This window comes from Pinus tabuliformis, chromosome J (assembly GCF_031772625.1).
Source record: "Pinus tabuliformis cultivar Carrire ecotype Pingquan chromosome J, CPIR1, whole genome shotgun sequence".
In the NCBI taxonomy this organism is placed as follows: Eukaryota; Viridiplantae; Streptophyta; class Pinopsida; order Pinales; family Pinaceae; genus Pinus; species Pinus tabuliformis.
The window spans coordinates 19,010,130-19,032,659 of record NC_142295.1 but is presented as its reverse complement, the minus strand read 5'-3'; the positions used below and the strand labels follow the sequence as shown (position 1 = coordinate 19,032,659).

The window sequence follows — 22,530 nt, the reverse complement described above, 5'->3', positions numbered from 1 at the left end:
ATTAAAAAAATATTTGTTTATTTTTATGTAAAGGTGAGTAATTCACTTCATAAAAGTGTGTATAGGTATTGAAGATTGAGTTCCAGCTCAGGAAAATATATAATAGATAGTGAAAGTTTTTAGTTTATTATATATATATAATTTATTTATTTATTTGTTTGTTTGTTTGGTTGGTAAATTCAATTATTTTAGTGTAGTAGTAATGGGTAATTTAATGAGATTTAAGTGAGTTTGAATTTAATTAAAATTGAAAATGTTATAATAAATTTTATTTTGAAATATTTTATTTAAAATAATTAAATTAATAAAATAATTATATATATGTATGTATGTTTTTATTTTAAAATATGTTAAAAATTTAAAATGTTTAATTATTTAAAATAATTTTAAAATGTTTATTGAATTTTAGGTATGGCTTTGTTTTAGGGATTTTTACAAACTTTCATCACACTAGTAGGTTTCATCTTCGAGGGGGTTTGACGGCTGGAATCTTAGTTGTCGTGGCCTCATCTTCCTCTCTCTAGTCACCTCTCATTCGCCAATGTCCTTCGCTGTTGTCATTTCCTTTTATTTGTTACTTCATCGGTGGGTCGTTGCTCATCTTTCCCTTGGATGTTTCTCTTCTGTTGTGGTTAACTTTGGAGTTTCCCTGCATGCGTTTCAGTTGCAAATGGGGAGTTTAGGGTCCAGGCTTGACACTTTTCCCTAGTTCATGCCTCTTTGTGTTGGCAACTACTCGTTTGTTGGTGATTTCTCCGGTGTCGTCTCCTCTTACATATGTCGCCTTGGGTTTTGTTGGGCGTTTTGCTCGATTTTCTTTTGCAAGCCTGTTATAGGCTTGATTGTGGGGACTATCTTGGGGGCCTATGCCCAACTACTTTTGATGCTCATTTTGGGTTTTATTTTAGGCTTGCTTTGGGCTTCACTATGGGGGATATCTAGGTAGCATGTGCCCAACTTCTTTTGATGCACACTTTGGGTTTTGTTTCAGTGGCCCCTTTTGGGTTTTTATTGTGTCAAGCCCGTGTGCCTTATATTGTGTTATTAATGTTTTGTGGCCTAGGGTTTTCAACCCCTAGGGTTTATAATTTTTTAATGCCTCTTATCGAATCTGGGAAAATCCTAGTGAATGCACTCCCATTGCATATGCAAAATGTAATTTTTTCACAGATTTGAATGAAAATACGGTTTTTTCCAGAGAAAAAAAACTTACTTTTTTATGAAAATATATGTTAACATATAAATTACTTGCTTAAATAAGTGTAATTTTAATAATCAAATTAAGATAACCATAAAAGCTATTACTACATTACTTTCAATATCTTCACTTACAAACACCATATTAAGATAAAAATTATTTTCCATAGTAATTTGACATTAATTATAAATTAAAAATAGGATTGGCAGGTGTAGGAAGAAGTCTCTATGGTTATGGAGGAAACAATGTCGTCTACTATGCATGGGAGCTCGAAAACATCTCCACACTTGACTAGTTTTAAATGTTTTTTTGAATTATATGATTTGTGTCTCAATTTGTGAAGCATGCCATCAATGGAAATATCTAGAACTCATATTTTGAAAAGGTGTTATTGTATATAACAAGCATTATAAAACTATGTATATTTTTAGTGTACTCTTTAACTGTATTGAATGTAAATATCAGATCCAAATACCTCAAAGGAATTAAGGTCATACACTGGATGGGAGAGGGCCATGTGGGCATTAGGATTGGCTCCACCATCTGGACAAGTTTCAATAAAGTCAAATTCTGGTTAATCAAAAGGGCTTGCTGGATTTTTGGCACGGGGAAGGAGATTATCATTGGTTGGGACAATATCCTTAGAACTGGGATTCAGATGTATTACTCAGATGAACTTACTCGCAGCCTTAACTCTCGGGGATATTTTTACTTTGACCAGGCTATCAGGACATGGTCGAGCATCACTCTTGTTTGGAAGAGGGAAGATGAGACAAGATTAACGGGGGAAATTGTTGGGGCTTGGGAAAATATACTAGTAGCTCTATGTAATTCAGGTATTTGCAAAATTGCACATGGAGATCAGATTGGGTGGGATGGGAAGTTGCAGACAGGATTTATCTCTGTATTGGATACCTATTTATTCAACTGCAACAATATACATAATTTTCAGAACCTTTGTTGGTTTACAAAATTCTGGAAGGTACAAGTCCCAATCAATATCATTTCATACACTTGGCTTGTATGGAAGAACAAGACACTTACTTGGGAGAGTCTGAGGAAGAGAGGCATGCTTGGACTAGGAATATGCGTGTTCTACAGGCAGGAGGAGGAAGACAATTCACACATTTTGTTAGCTTGCCTCGTCGTTATACAGGTTTGGAAAAAGATTTATGTTTTACTCTCTTTCACTTACATTGAACATGTATCTATTGAAGCATGCTTGATATGGTGGAGTACACAAGGAAAATATAAGATGACCAATCCTCTTGTGACATTTTGGGAAATTTGGAAGGAAATAAATAACATCATCTTTGAGGACAAAAACCACAATGTCGACCAGATTATTAATAATATACTCACATGGATGAGGTCACTGTTGTTGTCCTATCCTCGACCACCATTGGCCTCGCATAGAACAATTGACCTAGATATATCTTTTCCAATGGGTTTCTTTGATGGTGTTGAACAGGGGGGGAGATGTGGATGTCAGGTATGGATCTGCATTGAACAAGGCCAGTAATACCAGATCCATTGGGGAGGGGCCAGAGGAACAAACATGAAGGATGAGGCAATTGCACTTTGGGGATTACTTTGGTTTGCTTGTTTTTTGGATATACAAAATTTGAGCATCTATGGAGACTCCCAGGCCATCATCAATCATGTGTTGGGAATCTCCACAATTTCCCACCCACACCTATAGGGCTAGCTCTGGAACATCATTCATCTCCAAGGCACACTTCCTGGGGTCACCTTTCAACACATACACATGGAGCACAACACAATTGTTGATGCCATATCTAAGAAGAGACTTAAGGCTTCCAACGATGGATTACAAATCACTCTAGAGGTGGATGGTTGTTCCAAGGATGTTGGATATATGTCATTCTCCTAACAATGGTTTTATGTCGGTATTATCCAATGTTGTTATGTTTTATCTGCTCTGCAGTATCACATTTTCCACTGTTCTCTATATTTGAATATGCTCCTACCTAATCTGTATATGGACATATGATGAACGATTTGCTCAATTTTAGTTTTTTCTCTGGTTTTTTTAGGTTTATACATTGGGCAATACGGGGGGCTTAGAGCTTGTTTAGGCCTACACTAGATTTGATATGTTATTTGTTCATGGTTGCTTTTTTTTATGGTCTGCTCAGAGATACGTAGAACTTGATGCAGTTTCCAGATAGACTAGATGCACTGGTTTACACCTTTCAATAAAACCAACGTTTTGGTTTTTTCTCTGGTTTTTTTGGGTTTATACATGGGGCAATATGGGGGTGCTGAGAACTTGTTTAGGCCTACACTAGATTTGATATGTTGTTTGTTCATGGTTGCTTTTTCTTTATGGTATGCTCAGAGATATGTAGAACCTGATGCAGTTTCCAAATGGACTAGATGTATTGTTTTACACTTTTCAATAAAACCAACGTTTTTTTCTTACTGAAAATACTACCAACCTTAACATAACCATCTTTTGAATGAATATTAATTTTTTTTGGTAAAAAAAAGGTTAATTTTGTTTTGGTAAAATAAATTTATATACTAACTTTCTTATTCTAAAGGTTTTAGGAATTTGACATTTTTTTATCCACTTTAATAATTTAAAGGAAAATCAATTATTTCAGATTAAAATTATGTAAGAATACTTTTGAATTAACAAGATTGTAAATATAAAATTTAACATGGTAAAAATCTAGTTATAATAAAAGTATTTTAACCTAAAATAATGTGAAAATAATTTTGGATTAATTGAATGGTAAATATAAAATTTGACATTGTATTATAATTATAATATTTGTAAATGTTAAATTAATTTTATATTTAAAATAATAAATTTTGATAAATTTGATAAAAAAATAAAAAAATTAATAAAAAAAATTAACTTATTTTTCAATTAAATATATTCAATTTCTCTAATAAAAATCAGATTATGTCAAAATCGCTATTAATACCATTTTCAGGTTAACACATCACTAAATATACCCTATTAAGAAAGTTGTATTTTATACCATATTAAGAAAGTTGTATTTTATAAAAGTAAATCTAATCCTTCTCAAAGATGATATTAAGATAGCACCCTTGTGGCCTTTTCCATTTATTTCTTAAATAGTGTAGCTTGTAATTTTTCTTGAAAGAGGAGCATATGCATTAAAATAATCTTTATGTATAATATAATAACAAGCTAATTTGTACTTCATGGGTGTTAGCACATTCCATGTGCGTGGTTAAATTTGGATCTATATCTTAGAGGGTTAAAAAGAGTTCTATGTTTAGCTAGGCCTAGGAAAAGAATCTAACATGATATTAACCTACACTATACCTTTGTGGCCTTTTTCATTGTTTATTTCTTAAATAGTGTACCTTGTAATTTTTCTTAAACTAAGGAGCTTATATATTTCACTAAAATAATCTTTATGTATAATATAATAACAACCTAATTTGTACTACATGGTTGTTAGCACATCATATGTGTGGAATAAATTGGGATAAAAAGGGGTCTATGGTCAGCTAGGTCTAGGAAAAGAATCTAATCACACAATCTCATGGATGGTTGTCTGTTCCAGGGAGGACTAAGATTTGAAAAGGGTATGGGCATGTTCTCTTCTTATCGTGACAAAAAGGACAAGCAAGTTGCTACCATGTCTCTTGACTTAATGCCAGAGTAACTTGATAATGGTGTGAGATCATAAGATTGGGTAAGATGATTATTGTTTGAGAGAATAAAATTTTAATATTTATAATTTATAATATTAAAATTACCAATTTTTTATAATAAATTATTGGAATATAAAGTCATTTAATATGATTCCATTTTCATTATTTTTTTTATTTTATTTAATTTAATATATTGTTAAATATAAAAAATAATTATTATTTATAACAAATAACCCCTCCAGTTTATATATAAAGAGAAAAAAAACCTTCAACATCGTTTTTGGAGGCACTTTAAAAAAACAATAAAGCGGGATATATATACATACTCAATAAAAAATTTCACATAAATATAAAATTTAATTTTATAATTTTAAAAATTAATATATTTGAGAATTTCTTTTTATTTTTTTAATTTTCCAACACAATTATTAGAAGCAAGAAAAGAAAAAAATCATATATATAAAAAAATAAAAGAATGAAGCCGAAATGATAATTTTGTTATTAAAACAATTATAATAAAAATAAAATAAATATCATATATTTTTGAATTTAAATATAGAAATTAATACACCATGATTTTGTTAATAATTTTTTTTTTTTAATAAAAAGATATATTTAGATTGTATTATAGTTAAATATTTTTAAAAATTATATATATATAAAATATATAAAATTGGGTTTTTTTATTTTACATTTATAGCATAAAATATATAAAATTTATAGATTCTAAGAGGACTTGTTATATGGGATGGGAAACCAAGTTTTTTTGATAGAAAAAAGGCTTGCCTCATGGGAAACTAAGTTATTTTAAATATTTAAAAATGATCATAATTAACAATAACAACAACAAATTTTCAGACGGAAAAAAAAAAAAAAAGGAGATAATGTTTATGATTCAAAAAAATCTTGTTACTTTTAAGGCCACCACTTAAAATTGGGCTAGACCTATAGCCTTAGTTAACAATGACAAAACACTTATGAAATCTAAACAAGGTAAAACTAAAAATCACCAAATGAAGATGGACTTTTTTTGGTGTTGGGGGGGGGGGGGGGGGGGGCCGCGGGGGCGCACGCTTGGAGTTACCTCCTTTAATTGACTAGACTTATAAAAGTTTAGAGTACTAACTAAGCTGGATGAAGGCAAGAGCATATTCTTTGGAATCAAGATTGGATTCTCTTAAGAGCTCTTCGACACTCATGAGCTTTTACAATCCTTTGCATGTTCCCCTCCTATGTTGCCTATTTAACGAATATTTGGATATCGATGACCCTTACGAAAAAACCTCATATTTACCCTCAAAGAGTAATATTTGATGTTAAAGTTGTAGAATCTCAGACCACTTAGGAGTTGTTTTTTGTGCTACTGTGGATTTCATAGTCCAATATCTGTTTGCTAACACGAAGTACCTTGTCTCCCTAGTCTTGAAGTTTCTTGAGCCCTAGACTCAATCTTGAGCCTTCATGAGAATGAAATCCAATCAGTGCCCTACCAGAGTCATTGCACATCCATGTCAAACTGATTTATGATTGCCTTGCCCTCTACTAGGTATTGATACATAAACTGGTTACATCCACACAACATATCCTATTCCGTGCAAGTCACATATACTACCTTGAACCCCTAACTCGAATTGTGCCTCGAGAACTAGACAAATGCCTTTTGCCTTTGCCATTCCTTTTGTGAGTAGGCACCATGACAAACAAACCCCAAGCATAAACACAATTCAATTGCCAATCCACCCTCATCGCCAACCTTCCACCCTCTAAGTTATGCCCGCTAGAACTATTGAAGCCAAGGTGGGGGATCTAGAATTAGAACAACCATAAGAACAATGATTTCAACAAAGCATTTATCAAGCATAAATACTGAGCCAGGCCTTGAAATAGACAATCTTCCCAACATGCACTAAAACCAAAAGCTACATCCATCTACACAAATAATAGTGAATTGATGGCTATTATCTTCTCGTGGATTGAGAGCCATGATGATAACCCGTTCGGGGTCCTTTCCCCATGCAACTGCCCATGACACCATATGGGTTGGGTCGCTCCCTCGCATGGGGCATTAATGGCCATTATCCACATGCTCATATCTAAATACAAGGCAATACTATAGTTGTAGTGGAGGTGAAAGACAAGGGGGCTCGTACTGGAAGCACCCCTCAACCTTATGATCGCTCTAAGCCTTATCATTTTCACTCGCCACATGTCCAAGCTTAGTTATCACCTTACCCTTTATCACATATCCCATGACATTTCTTGGACCTGATAGCCATCCAAGCATTCTTTAAGTATATATATATATATATATATATATATATTCAATTGAAAATATTTTATATTTCACATGAAGAATATCTATGTTTCAATCTTCAAGAGATTTCTTACACTCAACAAAAAGGTTTGAAGCCATTACAACAAAACTCATCATGTAACTTGTGAGAATTAAACCTAAGCGGGAATAATAATAATCACTCGTTTTAGCCACCCAAAATAAACACAATTAATAACTTTATATATTAATTAATTAAATATGATTATGTAATTTTTTTATTATAAGTAAATAATTAAATATAATTATGAAATGTAAAAAATTAGTATATTAAAAAATGAAAATAAAATGATATAATTTACTTTAATTTCACAATTTTAATATATAAATTTACACATAATTGCTTTACTAATAATTTTAATAAAATAATGTATTTACATAATATGTGTGAAAATCTGTCAAGTCTCACTAGCACAACCGGTTGAGGATGGGCCTTGTCAGCAAGACGACCCAGGATCAAACCTCACGGATGTTGTTGCGCATGTGCTAGGGGGATGAAACATGCTAAAATCCAGTCAACTTAGGGCTAGTGTGGCCTAGGCCGGGTGCAATCCCCTAGCGACTTTGATGGCTTAGATGCCCTTGGGTTGTGGTTTCTCAAGCCACATGTCAAGCCTAAAGAAACACATACAACTTGACAAACAAACAAAAATATGCTTGAAAAATTGTTTTTCATTTCATATTAAGTTTTTCGTAAAAATAATGATCATGTTTTATAAATCATTTCATGAAAATTAAAATTAATTTTGAAAATGACAAAGTTTTTTTATGTTAATAATATTTAAAAAAATTATTTCAAATTCATATTGATGTTAGTAATCTTTTAAAAACTAAATCAATATCATATAAATGTTAGTAATATTTTAAAAATTATTTCAATATCATAATGAGTATGTATGCAAGATTATTCATAATGCATACATCCTAGATACCGATGTAAATGGAGAGGATGAAATTTTAATTTTAATTTACAAAATTTCATTTATAAATTATTTTTATATTATAAATATAATACATAGTATTATTTTCTAACAATAATATTAATATATATGGTAGGTTTGGTGTACCATGCGAATTTATTATTTAGGGAGGTGGAGGGTTTGCAGCATTGGAACCTGTTAGATTTAACACAAATTAGGTTTGAAATTTCAATTTAATCTATGTTACGTCAATTCATCATTGACATTTATATTCATAAGTGTAGGGTCTATTGTTGGAAATTCATTGCAGGGCAACTTATTTTTTTTTTTGTATAAATCACTAGCCCAATGAGGATTTTCTTTGTTAGTTTGTTGTTTCTATTTAGAGCCAAGCTTCGGGCTTGACTTTCCTCTTAATCTCTCAACTTTTTTCTTTAGGGCCAAGGCTCCTACTTGAGTTCCCTTTGTTGCTCAACTTTTTCCCTTATGACTAGCATCTATCTTCTATGACTGATCTTTGCTCTCCCCCTCTCACTCCATGTAATTCCAAGCTCAACTTAGCTTGGGTCGTGAAAGTTTGTTGTAAAGCTCAATCGCTAATCTTGTTACTTAGTCTGCCTCTCACTCTATGCACCTCACTCGCCTCCCCCACCCTGCACTATTTGCATTCCCTATATTTCTAGGACTTTCCTTTTGGCCTCCTTGACCTTTGCTCCCCACCTAGATTTACTCTCCCTTGACAAGTTTTGATCTCAACATTCTTAGTCCATCAAATATGCCCCAACATTAAGCCATATCATGCAGAAGTGTGGCCTACAACCATGAGATGAGCTCTCAAGTTCACCAATGTGCAAAGACCTCAACAAGGCAATATAGAGACCATACCCCACCTCAAATTCAAGAAGAAATTGTTGAGGCAGAGTGAAACATAACAATGGAACAAAAATGTTTCTTTGATGTGGAGATTGCAGACGACTTCGCCAAATGGATTCTAGATGTTGGACATACAAGGGGAAGACTCAATCTGTACATGTGCACCATTGATATTTATTGGCACTTGAAAATGTTGCTAGAGAGAGTACTTCTGGACATAAATGAAGTTTGAGAGCAAATCTTGATGATGCTAGATGAGCTGCAACCTATGGGCCAACGACTAGATCAATGCCTGCAAAGGATTGAAGGCCACCCGGGCCTCTCTCCAAATCAAGGTTGCTCATAAGGGAGTAGCAAAGAGCCCATTGTTGTGGAAGGATTAGATTCTCCTAAACTGGGTTGATGCACTTTATTTACTCTACTATAGGTTAATTTTTTCTTAGCTTTTTTAGTATTTCAGGTATGCTAGTTTCAATATGTCATAGGTCTCATGATTTTTATGTTGTAATTTTGATTTCTCAAAACAAAATCAATTTTTGTATGGTAAAAAGCTTATGGTATTCTCACTTATGCGGGTTCACTTTGTCACACATTAGAGTAAATGAGTTTATATATTTTATTCTAATTTAAAAAGTAAACTGTTTATATATATATATATAAAACTAACATTAATATATAAATTGAAAAAGGTACTCATATACAATACTAATTTTCAAATCAACAAAACTTTTAGATAACTTTATTTTGAAAATGCATATTTGCTTTGTCATGAGGCAAATGCATTATATGTTATTTTCAGTTGTCAAATAAATATACTTACCAGAATTGTTACTACCTACCATTATTTATGTGTTCTTCAACATTTTAAGAAGAGCGAGCAAAAATGTAAAGGTGGAGACTTACTGGTGGTTACTACCCACCAAAATTTATGCAAGCCTTTGCCCCTTAGTAAACAATTAATTTTTTAGCTACGTATATCAATTTGCAATTTTTCTAAAAGCAAACTTTTCACTTAGACAAGGACTAGGCATAATTCCCACTTTTGTGACAAGGACTAAGCATAATTCCCACTTTTGTGACAAGGACTAAGCTGCCTTACAACACTTGTTTAATCCAAATTTTGTTGTGCGCATTGGCATATATGTTATGAGTAAGTTCAAATACAAGAATAATTTGGTAAAGCATAATTTTTAGTAAGATTTATATTTACAATCAATTTTCACAAATTTGATTGTTTATTATTAAATATAACATTTTTAATAAAATTATTTAAATTGATTAATAGAGTTATACATATAAATTTGAGAAATAAAATTTAATATAGTTAGGATAAATATGATTAACCTCTTTCCCTAGATCCAATTATAATTTATAATCTATTAAACTTATAATATTTTTTTTTTTTTTTTTTTTTTGAGAAATTTCAAACTTTATAATAATTTAAATATAATTTATCAATTATATTGATTTAAATTTATTAATATAAATTAATTATTCTTAATATTTATTAGTATAAACTAAATTATTATTAATATTATTAATCAATTTATTTAATTATATATTTTTTCATATAGTAATATTATTATTTTTTAAAAATATTTTGATATTTTTTAAAATCATTAAATAAATCTTCCAACATAATGAAAAAAAGACTAATAAGATGAGACATTTTTTTAATTTTTTTTTTAAATAATATATATGACCCTAACTATCTTCTTAAACCCTAGTGTTTGTAACTTCAAAGGATATAAAGAACAATTAACTTCAATGCAATACAAACTCTGAGTTGTTAGGTAACAAGTTGCACAATCAACCTAGTATTAATCGAGTAACAAGTTGTTCAATCATTTCAATGCAGGAGCAAGTTGTTCGATCATCGCAAATTCTTCGTTGTCAAGTAAGAAGTTGTCGAGTCTCCAAAACCATATTAACAACTTGCACTTTAAAAAAATTAGGTATATTTTTAAGTTTTGACTCAGGTTAAATTTTAATTTTAATTTATTATTATTATTATTTAAATAAAGTGATAAATTTATTATAATTTAATAATTTTTTTTAAATAAAATATAAAATTAATCATAATTTAATGAGTATTCAAAAATAAAGATAATTAGTCTCGGGTGCTTTGCTTTTAAGTAAAGAATATAATGTTAAATTTTTAGTTTTATTATTTGATTTTTTAAATTTATCATATTTTTTAATTAAGTTAAAAAAATAATTTTAATTTAAATAATATCTTGCTTGTGTTATGGGTAAGAAGTAGAGTCTCAACCATATTTTTATTATTTGATTTTTTAAATTTGTTTTTTTTTTAATTAAATTAAAATTAATACTAATTTAAATAATATCTTGTTTGTGTTATGGGTAAGAAGTATTGAGTCTGTAAACCATCCCAACAACTTGTAACCTAAAAAAATCATGTATACTTTAAAGTTTTGAGTAAGGTTAAATTTAAATTTAAATGTATTATTATTATTATTCTTAAAATAAAGTGAAAATTTTATTATAATTTAATGAATATTCAAAAAATAAGAATAATTAACATGGAGAGCTTTGTTTTCAAGAAATGACTATTTTATAGTTTATAATTTTAAAGTTTGACTTTTTATTATCTAATTTTTAAATTTTGGCCTTTATTTTTTTATTATTTAAATTAAAAATTCATTTTAAAAATGTGTTAAGGTGATTTTACACCAAAACTTATTTAGGAAGAACTCACTTGGGTTGAAGGAAACTTCCATTCAACAAATTACTCTCTCAAATAAGGAGGTTCTTAGAGAAGATTGGATCCTAGACAAAGATCACATGAGGGGTCTCAATCTTTATATGCAAACTGACCTTAGATGAAGTTCTTACTAGGGCTTATGCTTATGGATGGGCATGAGCACCACCAAGACATTTTCCATTCCTGGGAACACCTACATCAACACTTGAGGGATTTGGATCGCATAATGGAGAGAATAGAACAACACCTTAACATACAACCTGCCAAAAGGAGAACATCCTAGGACACAAAAAACCCATCCAAGTCATAGTCTCTCACATTTCGAACGTTCAACTTAGGTATGTCATGTCTAGGTTTTGTGCCTCCTTTGCTATATAAAAGCTGTCATGTCCAGGATTTGTGTCTCCTTTGCTATATAAAAGCTATCATAGAAAACCTCTTAGGCCAGTTTCTGTTAACCGTTTGAGCATTATTATCTCTTTTAGTACTTTTTTCAATGTCCTCTACTAAAAATTCTATTTTAAATCTAGTTAAGTCTTCATAATAAAAAAACTAACAAAACTCTTTATAATCCTAATATAAATCCCAATATTTTAAAAACAATATGATTCCTTGAAAAGTAATTTCTTCATTAATTAATTTAAAATATGATTTAAACCTAAGACAAATTGTAAAACTAGTTTTTATTATAACCATCCAAAAAAACCCTATTTTACTTGACTTTGTCTATTTTCTGATACCATCGAAACATAATTTTATATTCGAATTTGATATTAGTTCAACTGCAATTTAACTTCTTAACCAAATACAAAGGTATTAATATTTTACCACACTAATATTTTTTATTAATAAACAATATATTAACATTTTTTATAATTAAAATTTTAACCAAGACCGATGCCCTAATATTTTATAGATTAATAAATGGGCCTATATTTATTATCAAAATATTTTAAAATGTCTAGTGGTACAACTTGCACGGGTTCTTTTAAAAAGCTCATCAATAATAAAAACATTATTAATGGCCCTTTTACATTAAAAGACATTTATATTATTATATAATTAGCTAAATACTATTAATGTTGTTTTTTTTATGAAAGTGCCATACCTTTGAATAGCAAATGGTGCATTGAAAATTAACATGGTTAAATTTTTTTTATTTTATAAATGTATATTTTTATTTTTTCTATTTAGAAAAGAAAAAACCAAAAGTAGAGGTGTATATTTTAAGCTATAAAAGCGTAAAGTGGAAAGTGAAAGTTTCTGTTTACATGTGCAAATTTTTATAAAAAAAATAAATAATGTTTTATATAAATATAATTTTTGCAAAAATTTTTAGTTATATTATTATTTATTTTATATAATAAATATAGATATTAAGGATGTATAATTTTATTAATTTAATTTTTATTATATTTTATAATTAAATAAATTTAAAATTTAATAAAAATATTTAATTAAATTAAATAATTTAAAAATGAGCAAATTTAAATATTTTATTTTCTTAATAAATTAAAATTATTAAAAATGATCTCATTGCATTTTTATATTTTAAAAATTGTTTTACACCAACATGTTTTTTTATTTTATTTAAATCTTTATAGTTGTATGTATGTTCTTTATTTGTAAAATCTTTATAGTTTTTTGTAAATCAAAATGAGATACAAAACATCTATATACTAGTTTTCCAAAAAAAAGTTTTTCTATAAAAAAAAAAAACCAAGTTTTTCTATCCAAAAAACCTAAGTGTATCAACCATATTGCTTTCTAGTCACTTCTTTTTTTTAACAAAATGGGTAGAGATATGTATTAAAAAAATCTAGATTGCAAGGCCAAAACCTTCACATATTCCAATTTTCTTTGAGGGTTTGAGATTGGGTATAAAGATTCAGTCCAAACATTCAACCCAATTCTCGGTGACACAAATAGTTTAGTCCCTTTCCAACTAAATATTTTCCAAAAAACACCCAAAATACAAATACATTTACATTCCATTTTTTTAATTTGATCAATTTGACTCCTTGTTTTTCTTTTCTTCCCAACTTGAATCCAACCCGCATTTTCTACAAATTATGGCGGATCGTTCTTCGACAACTACACAATATTTTCCTCGAAATCTTCCTCATCCAAGTGATTTGCATAAGAAATTTCCTTTTCAACGAGATTCCTTGTGATTTTTGGAGATAATTTGTTTTCCACAAGGGTTTGTCACTTTTCTACTAACGCTGCATTCGGGGGATCTTTACTGGCAACCAGAGGATCCACATTGGCAAGCAAATTTTCTTGCTTAGTTTTTGTTGCCATGGTTGTGGTTTCTTTGACTGAATTTGCTTCCTTCTTGTCTTTTGATTCTTTCTTGCCCTGAAGCTCTTCTTCTTTGAATACTGTATAATGGTCACCTTGTGCACCTTCCCACCATTTGGGCCTTTGGGGTTTTTTCCGATCTTTTCTATTCTGAGGATGCTTGGGGAAATTTTTAATTACATGCCCTGTTTCATAGCATGCTCTACATCGAAATGAGATATTCTCATAGTCAAGCTTTTGGACCCAAACATAGTTTGGAGCCATCAAATTAATCTCCATGAGAAAACCCTTGCTGAAGTCCATCTCCACACAAATCCAAGCATAAGTAGTCTTGAATTAATTTTATTTATTTATTTTATTTTTTATTTTTATTTTTTATTTTTTTGGATTCAACATTCTTACCCAAACTCGGGCTTAATAAATTAATGTTGTTACTGGATCAAAAGTGGGAGACCAGTGCTGCATCCAGAGGCTAGTGCTCCCCCAAAACTAGTGCCTAGCTTCATAGATAACCTTCTTGTCTTCAATCTTTTCAAAAGCCATAGTGAAGAAACCCTGTGCCATAGGATAAATATTTAGCTTGTCCATTAAAAGGGGCTTCCATGTCTCAAAGATCCATTTATGCAGATCGTCCAGTTGTGGCCAGAACCCATTAAACCTGCAAACCAAACCATTCTCTAAAGAAAAAAATTCACAGTCCAAAGTCTTGCACCACCAAAAGACTAGATCCAAACTTCAATATAGAACTGTATGAAACCGAAGAAGAGCTAGTTTGATTAGCAACCATGCCTGCAAAAGAAAAATATTTATTTGCCAGATCACATGAATTCACCATTGAACGATCTGTAGAAGAGATCTGCAGAAAATCCATGTAAACATAGCAAAGACTGAAACCCTAGCAACCACAAGGGTTTCTAGAGCTCCTTCCATCCTTGAATTCCTTATTTTACAAATCCTCCAATCACTCATTTACAAAACATACAAATATAAATTCTAGCAGACATGTGATAATTGTTTAGAAAAAAACTATAAAAAGGTAATGACTGCTACATAAAAACTATACCGATAGTCGATAAAAAAAGAAGAAAAGAAAAGCTCAACGATTCAGAGAGTTTACTAAGTGTCCCTGTATGATGTTGATGCTCCCTGCATTAGACAATGAACCATGGATAAAAGCTGCAAAATTGATCACTCTCGAATCAATCGTCACTCCCCTCTTTGATAGACTGTCCGCAACCTGGTTTTGTTCCTTCTAGATGTGCATGAAGGAGATATGTTGGAAAGACTTCTCTAGAGTATGAATGCGACACATCCAATTAGAGAGTGTTGGTGGGTGAAATCATGAATGCCGTGTGACCCAATCAATAAAGCCTTTTGAATCTCCATGCACCTGTGAAACATCAATACACAACCACTTGGCACAAATGAGAACTCCCCATAAAGCAATGATTTTTGCATGACTGTTGGTACCAATTCCACCCTCCCACGATAAATGGTAGTATCTGGGCGCCTCTATCACAATATATGCACCACAACGACACTTCCTTTGTGAACATGCGTCGTTAAAGAATCCAACAGGGTATTTCCTTTATATGTCTCTTAGCTGGATCACTCTCTTGTACTACTTCTTCTTCATAGGACCAATCTATAAATAATATGGCACAATCTTTATTAATGTGCTCCTAACATCAACCAATTTTTTATTAAATATCTTAGAATTATGGCTTCTCCAAATGCCCCATATGATGTAGAAGGGAAGTGCACAATGATCCTTTTGTGAATCGAAGTGAGCTCTGCATTCAAATCATATTTATGTTTAATGAATGTAAAAACCTGACCCAAACCACAGATGCAAAGGGACACATAAGAAATAAGTTCTTCACATCCTCAACATCATTTCTACACATAATGCATATGCTAGGACCATTGAAACCCCTATGTAACAGGTTATCTCATGTGAGAATTCTATTGTGCAGAGACAACCAACAAAAACATTTTAACTTCTATGGAATCTCCCAGTACCAAGATTTTTGAAACCATGTCCTATTTTTTTGAAAATAGTATTTATATTATATAAATTCGTGTTTAGCTTGTGGAAAATATATGAAGAATTACATATGATTTTTTTTCAAAAATACCATTATTTTTCTTTTATCTAAGAGATATGCTAAATTTCCTTGGGGAGCATATTAACTACAAAAATGGAGTTTCTGTAGCTGTATACCTACATAATTGTCCCAATAGAACACAACATTCATAAAACATAAAATTACGAATTGATAATAAATTCTTTGATGACTATGAACCCAATATGACGTGTTAAAATAATTTTTGAGTTATTTGATTACATTAAGGAATCATTGATGACCTAATTTAGCCATTGATGGGAAATCTCTTGCTTTCAATTTGCATCCATCATTAGCAAGCTTGTATGCTTCTTTGTTATGGTCCCTAATATGTGAAAGTATGCTATTAATGGAATGTCTTATACCATTTTTCGTGCTCTTTTCTTGATATTTTTCAAAGATTTTTCCTTCCCCGTTGAGCTTTTAACTAAATACTGCAAAATAAGAAGAAAGTCTCTTAGAATTGTGAGCTCCTTCACTTGCTCATTTTTTAGCAATCAATAAACCTTGATAAATACCATGAATCTACTTGATTATTTATCATATGACCAAATCCCTATAAATATGGGAGAAATTGTCATTCTCAAGATCATAAAAAGCGTTTCCCTCTCCCACCATTCTTCCATAAATGATAAACTAAATAAACTTTTATTTTTTATTAAAATTAATAATAAATTATGAAATTGTTAGTAATTGTTGATTTTTTAAGTCTAAAAAACCTTCTTCCAACTACCTTCGAGTTTTAAACTTAAATAGCCCTACAAAACTAAATCCTTTAAAACAAATCACATTAACAAAAAATGATTGCAATAATTACTATCATAAATATTAATAAAATTTAAAACATTATAATCCTAAACACCTTTTTGACTTTTGTTAAGAAAAGTGTCTTAAAACAAATACTTAAAATCTTTAGGCATAAAAGACTTGCCTCTATTTTTATTTAAAATATATATAAAAATTAAATAACACTTAGAAAATTTTCTTGCATGGGCATGAAATGAATGCTTATCAGATCAACAAACACTCTCCCATATTCCACTGAATTTTTACAAGAAACATGCTCACCGAAATAAATATTTTTATCCTAAAATATAGGAGAGAATCCTAAGGATTTTCATGTGGTAAATCCGAATGGAAGTTGTCACTTTCACATCTGACAGACAGACACACACCGAACACAGGTCACCATCAGATGACCAGGACAATCTGACAGGCTGAAAAGATGGCTGACAGGCAGTGATGAAAGGGACAGCCCAAGTTGCAATCCTTCCACACTGCTGAGGACGGGAACCACAGCCCCACAAAACTAACATACCAACTAAACCCTGGGTTAAACCTAGTGGAAATGCTTCACAGCCAGGAATGCCCATCCCCCACTTTGTTTTTGCTCATTCCAATGGCCACCCAACTCATCAATTGTACCAAAATCACTTTTTGCACACAAACCCACTTCCTGATATGTACTCAAAACCATCCACCACCATAGCTATCCAAACTACACCCAGCCTGTCAGGCCAGTTGCCTTCATGCTGTCAACCTGGTCACCAACTCAACCAGTATTCAATTTCTATAAATATGGAAATCCAGATGGATTTCTTTATCCCCTTAAACATAATTATAAGCAATAACAGGAAGCTAATCATAGGCTTCATTGTAGGCTCTGCTTGTGGTGTGTGTTGAAGGGAGGCTCAATTGGGTATTGCAGAGAACGCAATCAAAGCCCATAATACAGTAGGAGCCCCGCAGTAACAAGACCCCATTCTGCTATTTGAAGGATATTGTTTGTTCATCAGTGGAGTCCTGAATACAGGAGATACCTTTTTGTGTTGGGGGCTATTTGGGCATCGCAGGGATTGCATTTAAAGCAGACCAACTTTGTTTAAGAGGCCTATTTGGGCATTCAAAGCGAATGCAGTGAGAGCCCAACATTGGCCTGTTTGGATACATTGAAGGATCTACAAGGGCGAGACATTTGCAGTATCAGAGGCCTGTTGCAGCATTGCAAAGAATGTATTCAAAGCTCAAGACATTACTGGAAGTTTGAATAGAATATCAAGCCTTCTTGGGTATTGTGGGGAATGCATTGAGAGCTGAACAAAACAATGGATCCTTGCTCATTTGTGAAGGTTTTGGTTGGAGGGCTGGCACTGAGGATCCCAGTCTCATCCAAGCCTACCAGAACAGGCGTCCATCCTACTACTTCTCCATGCTTTTGTGAGATCAGGCTTCCCAATCTGCCCCCTCAGACTGTAGTAGTCCCCCTGATTTCCCCAAGGTCATCTGACCCAGATGTCCATAACATCTCAGCCAGCTTCCATCTTGAGCAGATTGAGCTGAAGAAGTTGTCTTCTTCCTGTTTTGGGTCCTCGAAACCATGCTTGGAGATTGTAGTATATGCGGGAAGGCAGGGGTCAACCTGTGGTGTGTCTCTGGGGAAGCTTTTGGGGAAATTCAGAGTCCCTCTGGACCTTGAGGGTGCTCATGAGAAGCCCATTGTTTTCCACAGTGGATGGGTTTCAATTGGAAAATCTAAGCTGGATGGTGCACAGCTGCATTTGAATGTCAGAGCACAGCCAGACCTTAGGTATGTGTTTCAATTTGATGGGGAAATCGGATCAAGTCCTCAGGTTTTTCAGATTCAAGGCAATATCAGACAGCCAATTTTCAGCTGCAAGTTCAGTTCTGACCGAAGTTCTAGATCATGGTTAGTATTCAATGTCTCTTCTTATTTCTGCATGTTTTGTTATAGTCATTGACATTTTCACACACGAACACACATTCATACACAAAGGAAGAGTGAAATTATAAAGGTTGTAGACATGTAGGATCATTACCTCTGCGGCATAAAAAAATCAGTGAAATTCTTTGAATAGCATCGAACATTTGAGGTCAGTAGGTCTACTGGTCGTAAATTAGGATAACGTTTTGAACAGTGGTAAGCTTATCAGCCCCACTGAAATCCATGATAGATCTATTAAATTTAACCCAGAGTGTTGGATTGAGGGGCTTGGGCTTTCATAGTTCATGCAAATACTATTGGATTCTTTTGGGAGAGTGATAGTGTGTCCCGAGTCATCAAAGCTGCAATGTGCAAAATTGCAAGCAGTAAATCTGTGATTTGGCTGGTGTGGCCCTCTCAAGCCATGTTCCTGCACCTCCCAAGCTATTTTGAGAACATGAATGTCTAATAAGCATGGAGTTATGTTTGAACCTTGAACTACATCTTACCCAAAATCAAAAGGGCGTCTGGTTTCTGAGATAAATCCGACTGTTACATTATTATAAATCTCATTTTCAAAGCCTATGAGAGGAAGGGTAGTTTGTTTGGTGCTAAGAAAATAGGTATCATAGTAGTTTGGTAATTTTGTGCCTTGCTAAGTAAAGGGGGTAGTCTTGTGTGGTGTTAAGGAAATAGGTGTTATACTTAGCAAAGGGGGTAGTCTTGTGTGGTGTTAAGGAAATAGGTGTCATAAAGTGTGGTAACTTTGTACCTTGCTAAGGTGTGTTTGTGAGATCCCTTAAGGTGTATAGGATGGCTTTGAAGGCCATTACAAAAAATATAGATCTGGGGGTAAAAAAATCTGTTAATTTTCTGTATCAGTTTTGATGGGGAATGGTTTGATTACATTGGAAGTGCAATGTCTGATTAGGTTTTGTTATTCTGTTTTGCAGTTTAACGCAACATGATAGTAGCAACAAGAAACACTGGTTGTGCCCATTCGGAAACGTTCAAGACCGAGAACGAGAGAGGAGGGAACGCAAAGGATGGTTAGTAATGATTCACGATCTGTCTGGTTCCCCTGTAGCCGCTGCATCCATGGTCACACCCTTTGTTCCTTCACCTGGTTCTGATCGTGTAAGCCGCTCAAATCCTGGTGCCTGGCTCATTCTCAGACCTGACCACCGGGGTGAAGACAGCTGGAGACCATGGGGTCGCCTGGAAGCTTGGAGAGAACGAGGGAGCGGTGGTGGATTGGGGTGCAAATTTGAGCTTATGGCAGATGGTGGTGGTTTGGCTCGGATGGGCAGTGGGCTTCTGCTAGCAGAATCAATTATTAATGCTCAGAAGGGTGGCAAGTTTCTTATAGACAGTGGTCATGGCAAATCAGGCACACCTATATCTAACTCCCCTGCTTCAACCCCTCGTAGCAGTGGAGACTTTAGTTTCAGCATGTGGCCTTACCAATCCTACTGTGGCTTTGTGATGAGCTCGACCGTCCAAGGAGAAAGGAAGTGCAGTAAGCCTATGGTCCAGTTGGCAATGAGACATGTTACCTGCATGGAGGATGCTGCAGTGTTTGTAGCCTTGTCGGCAGCAGTGGATCTGAGCATGGATGCATGCCAGCTTTTTTCCAGAAAGTTGAAGAAACAATTATGCCGGAGGAATGACAGATTCTAGAGGAAGAACTATTTGTGATAGCCATAAACAAAAGCAGATCAAAGCATCAAACTGTCCATGGGCCAAGTTGTGAGAACATTGGTATCCTCATTGTGGGGGTCATATGGTAACCTCATAGAATTGGATACATGTTAGATGTATCGGAGGCATGTTTATTGAGTTTAGCATTTGGAGATTTCTGTGCCACAAAGAGAAGCAGATTGCTCATTTGCTTGACTCTGAGGTGCAAGGTATCTCAGATAACGAGTCTGCAATCTTCAAAGATGAAGTACTACTTGTCACATTTCAGTGATTTTTGATCATAGTTTGGGATCATCAGAGCATTGATTAGTTTGCAAGATGTGTAGTTTGTAGGATATTTTTTCGGACTGACTTGAGCATATGAAGCATGGAAATCAGATATAACAAACCGTGCTATCAAATTTTAGGCCATCCAAAATATTATGTCGTTGTGATATATGAGGATATATTTCATCAGAGCATTGATTAGTTTACAAGATATGTAGTTTGTAGGATATTTTTTCGGACTGACGTGAGCATCTGAAGAATGGAAATCAGATATAACAAACCGTGCTATCAAATTTTAGGCCATCCAAAATATTATGTCGTTGTGATCTATGAGGATATATTTCTGTAATATATCATAGGCTCTTATTTTCCCCTCACTCCCCTCACAGAAAAGTTTGAGCTGTTTGTGCTTTAACAACTAACGGAGTGTTACATTGCAAATTGCAAAGATTGAAGAAACTCTTATCATTGCAAATTGAAAAGAATTGCAGAAATTTTTATCATTTGCAAATTGAAAAGATTGCAGAAATATTATCATTACTCTTTTTTCTCAGAATCTCATGGGATATGATGTCTGCTATGGTTTGGATGCAAGTTTGGGTGTAACGATGGATTGTTATTGGGTCATATGATATGTTTATACATTTTCAGTTTTCTAACCTATTAGTCATCTGCCTCATTCTAAATGTAAGCTTAGTAGTTTATATCAACAAACTAGCTGACAAACAGTATAATTATACATTTTCAGTTTTCTAACCTATTAGTCATCTGCCTCATTCTAAATGTAAGCTTAGTAGTTTATATCAACAAACTAGCTTACAAACAAGCTTACAAACAGTATAATTTTATGATAAAAACACACAATGTTGTATGGAATCCATTTCACTATGAACATTAGTTGTAAGGTGAGAATGTATTCATTTCACCATGAACATCTTGCCTGCGTGCAGATTTTTTCCAGTAGCTATGAACTTCTCAGCATGTTTTAGTAAAAGAAATACGCAGGCAAGTCTATTAAAAGCAAATATAAAGCATTGAACTGCCTCCCAAATTGAAGGCTTATATACATGCTGTGTACACTTTAATAGAAAATTTCACAAAACTTATTGAAGGCTTATATACATGCTGTGTACACTTTAATAGAAAATTTCACAAAACTTGTATGCTACTGGGGCGAATCACTGCAGTGGTAGAAGTGCAGGTTACAGATTTATCAATATTTGGGTTGAGAATTTACGGGTTGAGAATTTACCATCCATTATAAAGGTTAACTTTATTGTTTCATGTCTTGTATTATTTTAGGGTGTCTAGACTGAAAGATATTAAACATCCTGTCTATTTTATCAATTAGCACAATATTTTGGATCTTATCATATTACAAGGAAAATTTTACTGGACATTTATTTTTATCTGAACATGGATGCTGGGAATTATATAAGAGCATTTGTTATGATCCCTAATCTTAACATGGATGCTGGGAATTATATAGATCATTTGTTATGATCCCTAATCTTAACATGGATGCTGGGAATTATATAGATTATTCGTTATGGTCCCTCATCTTAAGGGACTTCCTTAAATTTAAACTTTTTAAGTTTTGTCATCAATAATTTATCATACATTAAACTAATCCTTTCATCAATAATTTATCATACACTCATTAATACATTAAACTAATCCTTTCATCAATAATTTATCATAC

General features: G+C 32.6%; 1 protein-coding gene across 1 annotated transcript; it reads left to right on the top strand.

The window, feature by feature from the left end:
- Positions 1-17,547: 17,547 nt before the first annotated feature.
- LOC149225198 (uncharacterized) lies at positions 17,548-21,384 on the top strand. The gene is made up of 2 exons (XM_089376987.1): positions 17,548-18,845; positions 19,814-21,384. The coding sequence occupies exons 1-2, from the start codon at positions 18,244-18,246 to the stop codon at positions 20,538-20,540; spliced, it is 1,329 nt and encodes a 442-aa protein (XP_089233113.1). The 5' UTR covers positions 17,548-18,243; the 3' UTR covers positions 20,541-21,384.
- Positions 21,385-22,530: the final 1,146 nt, after the last annotated feature.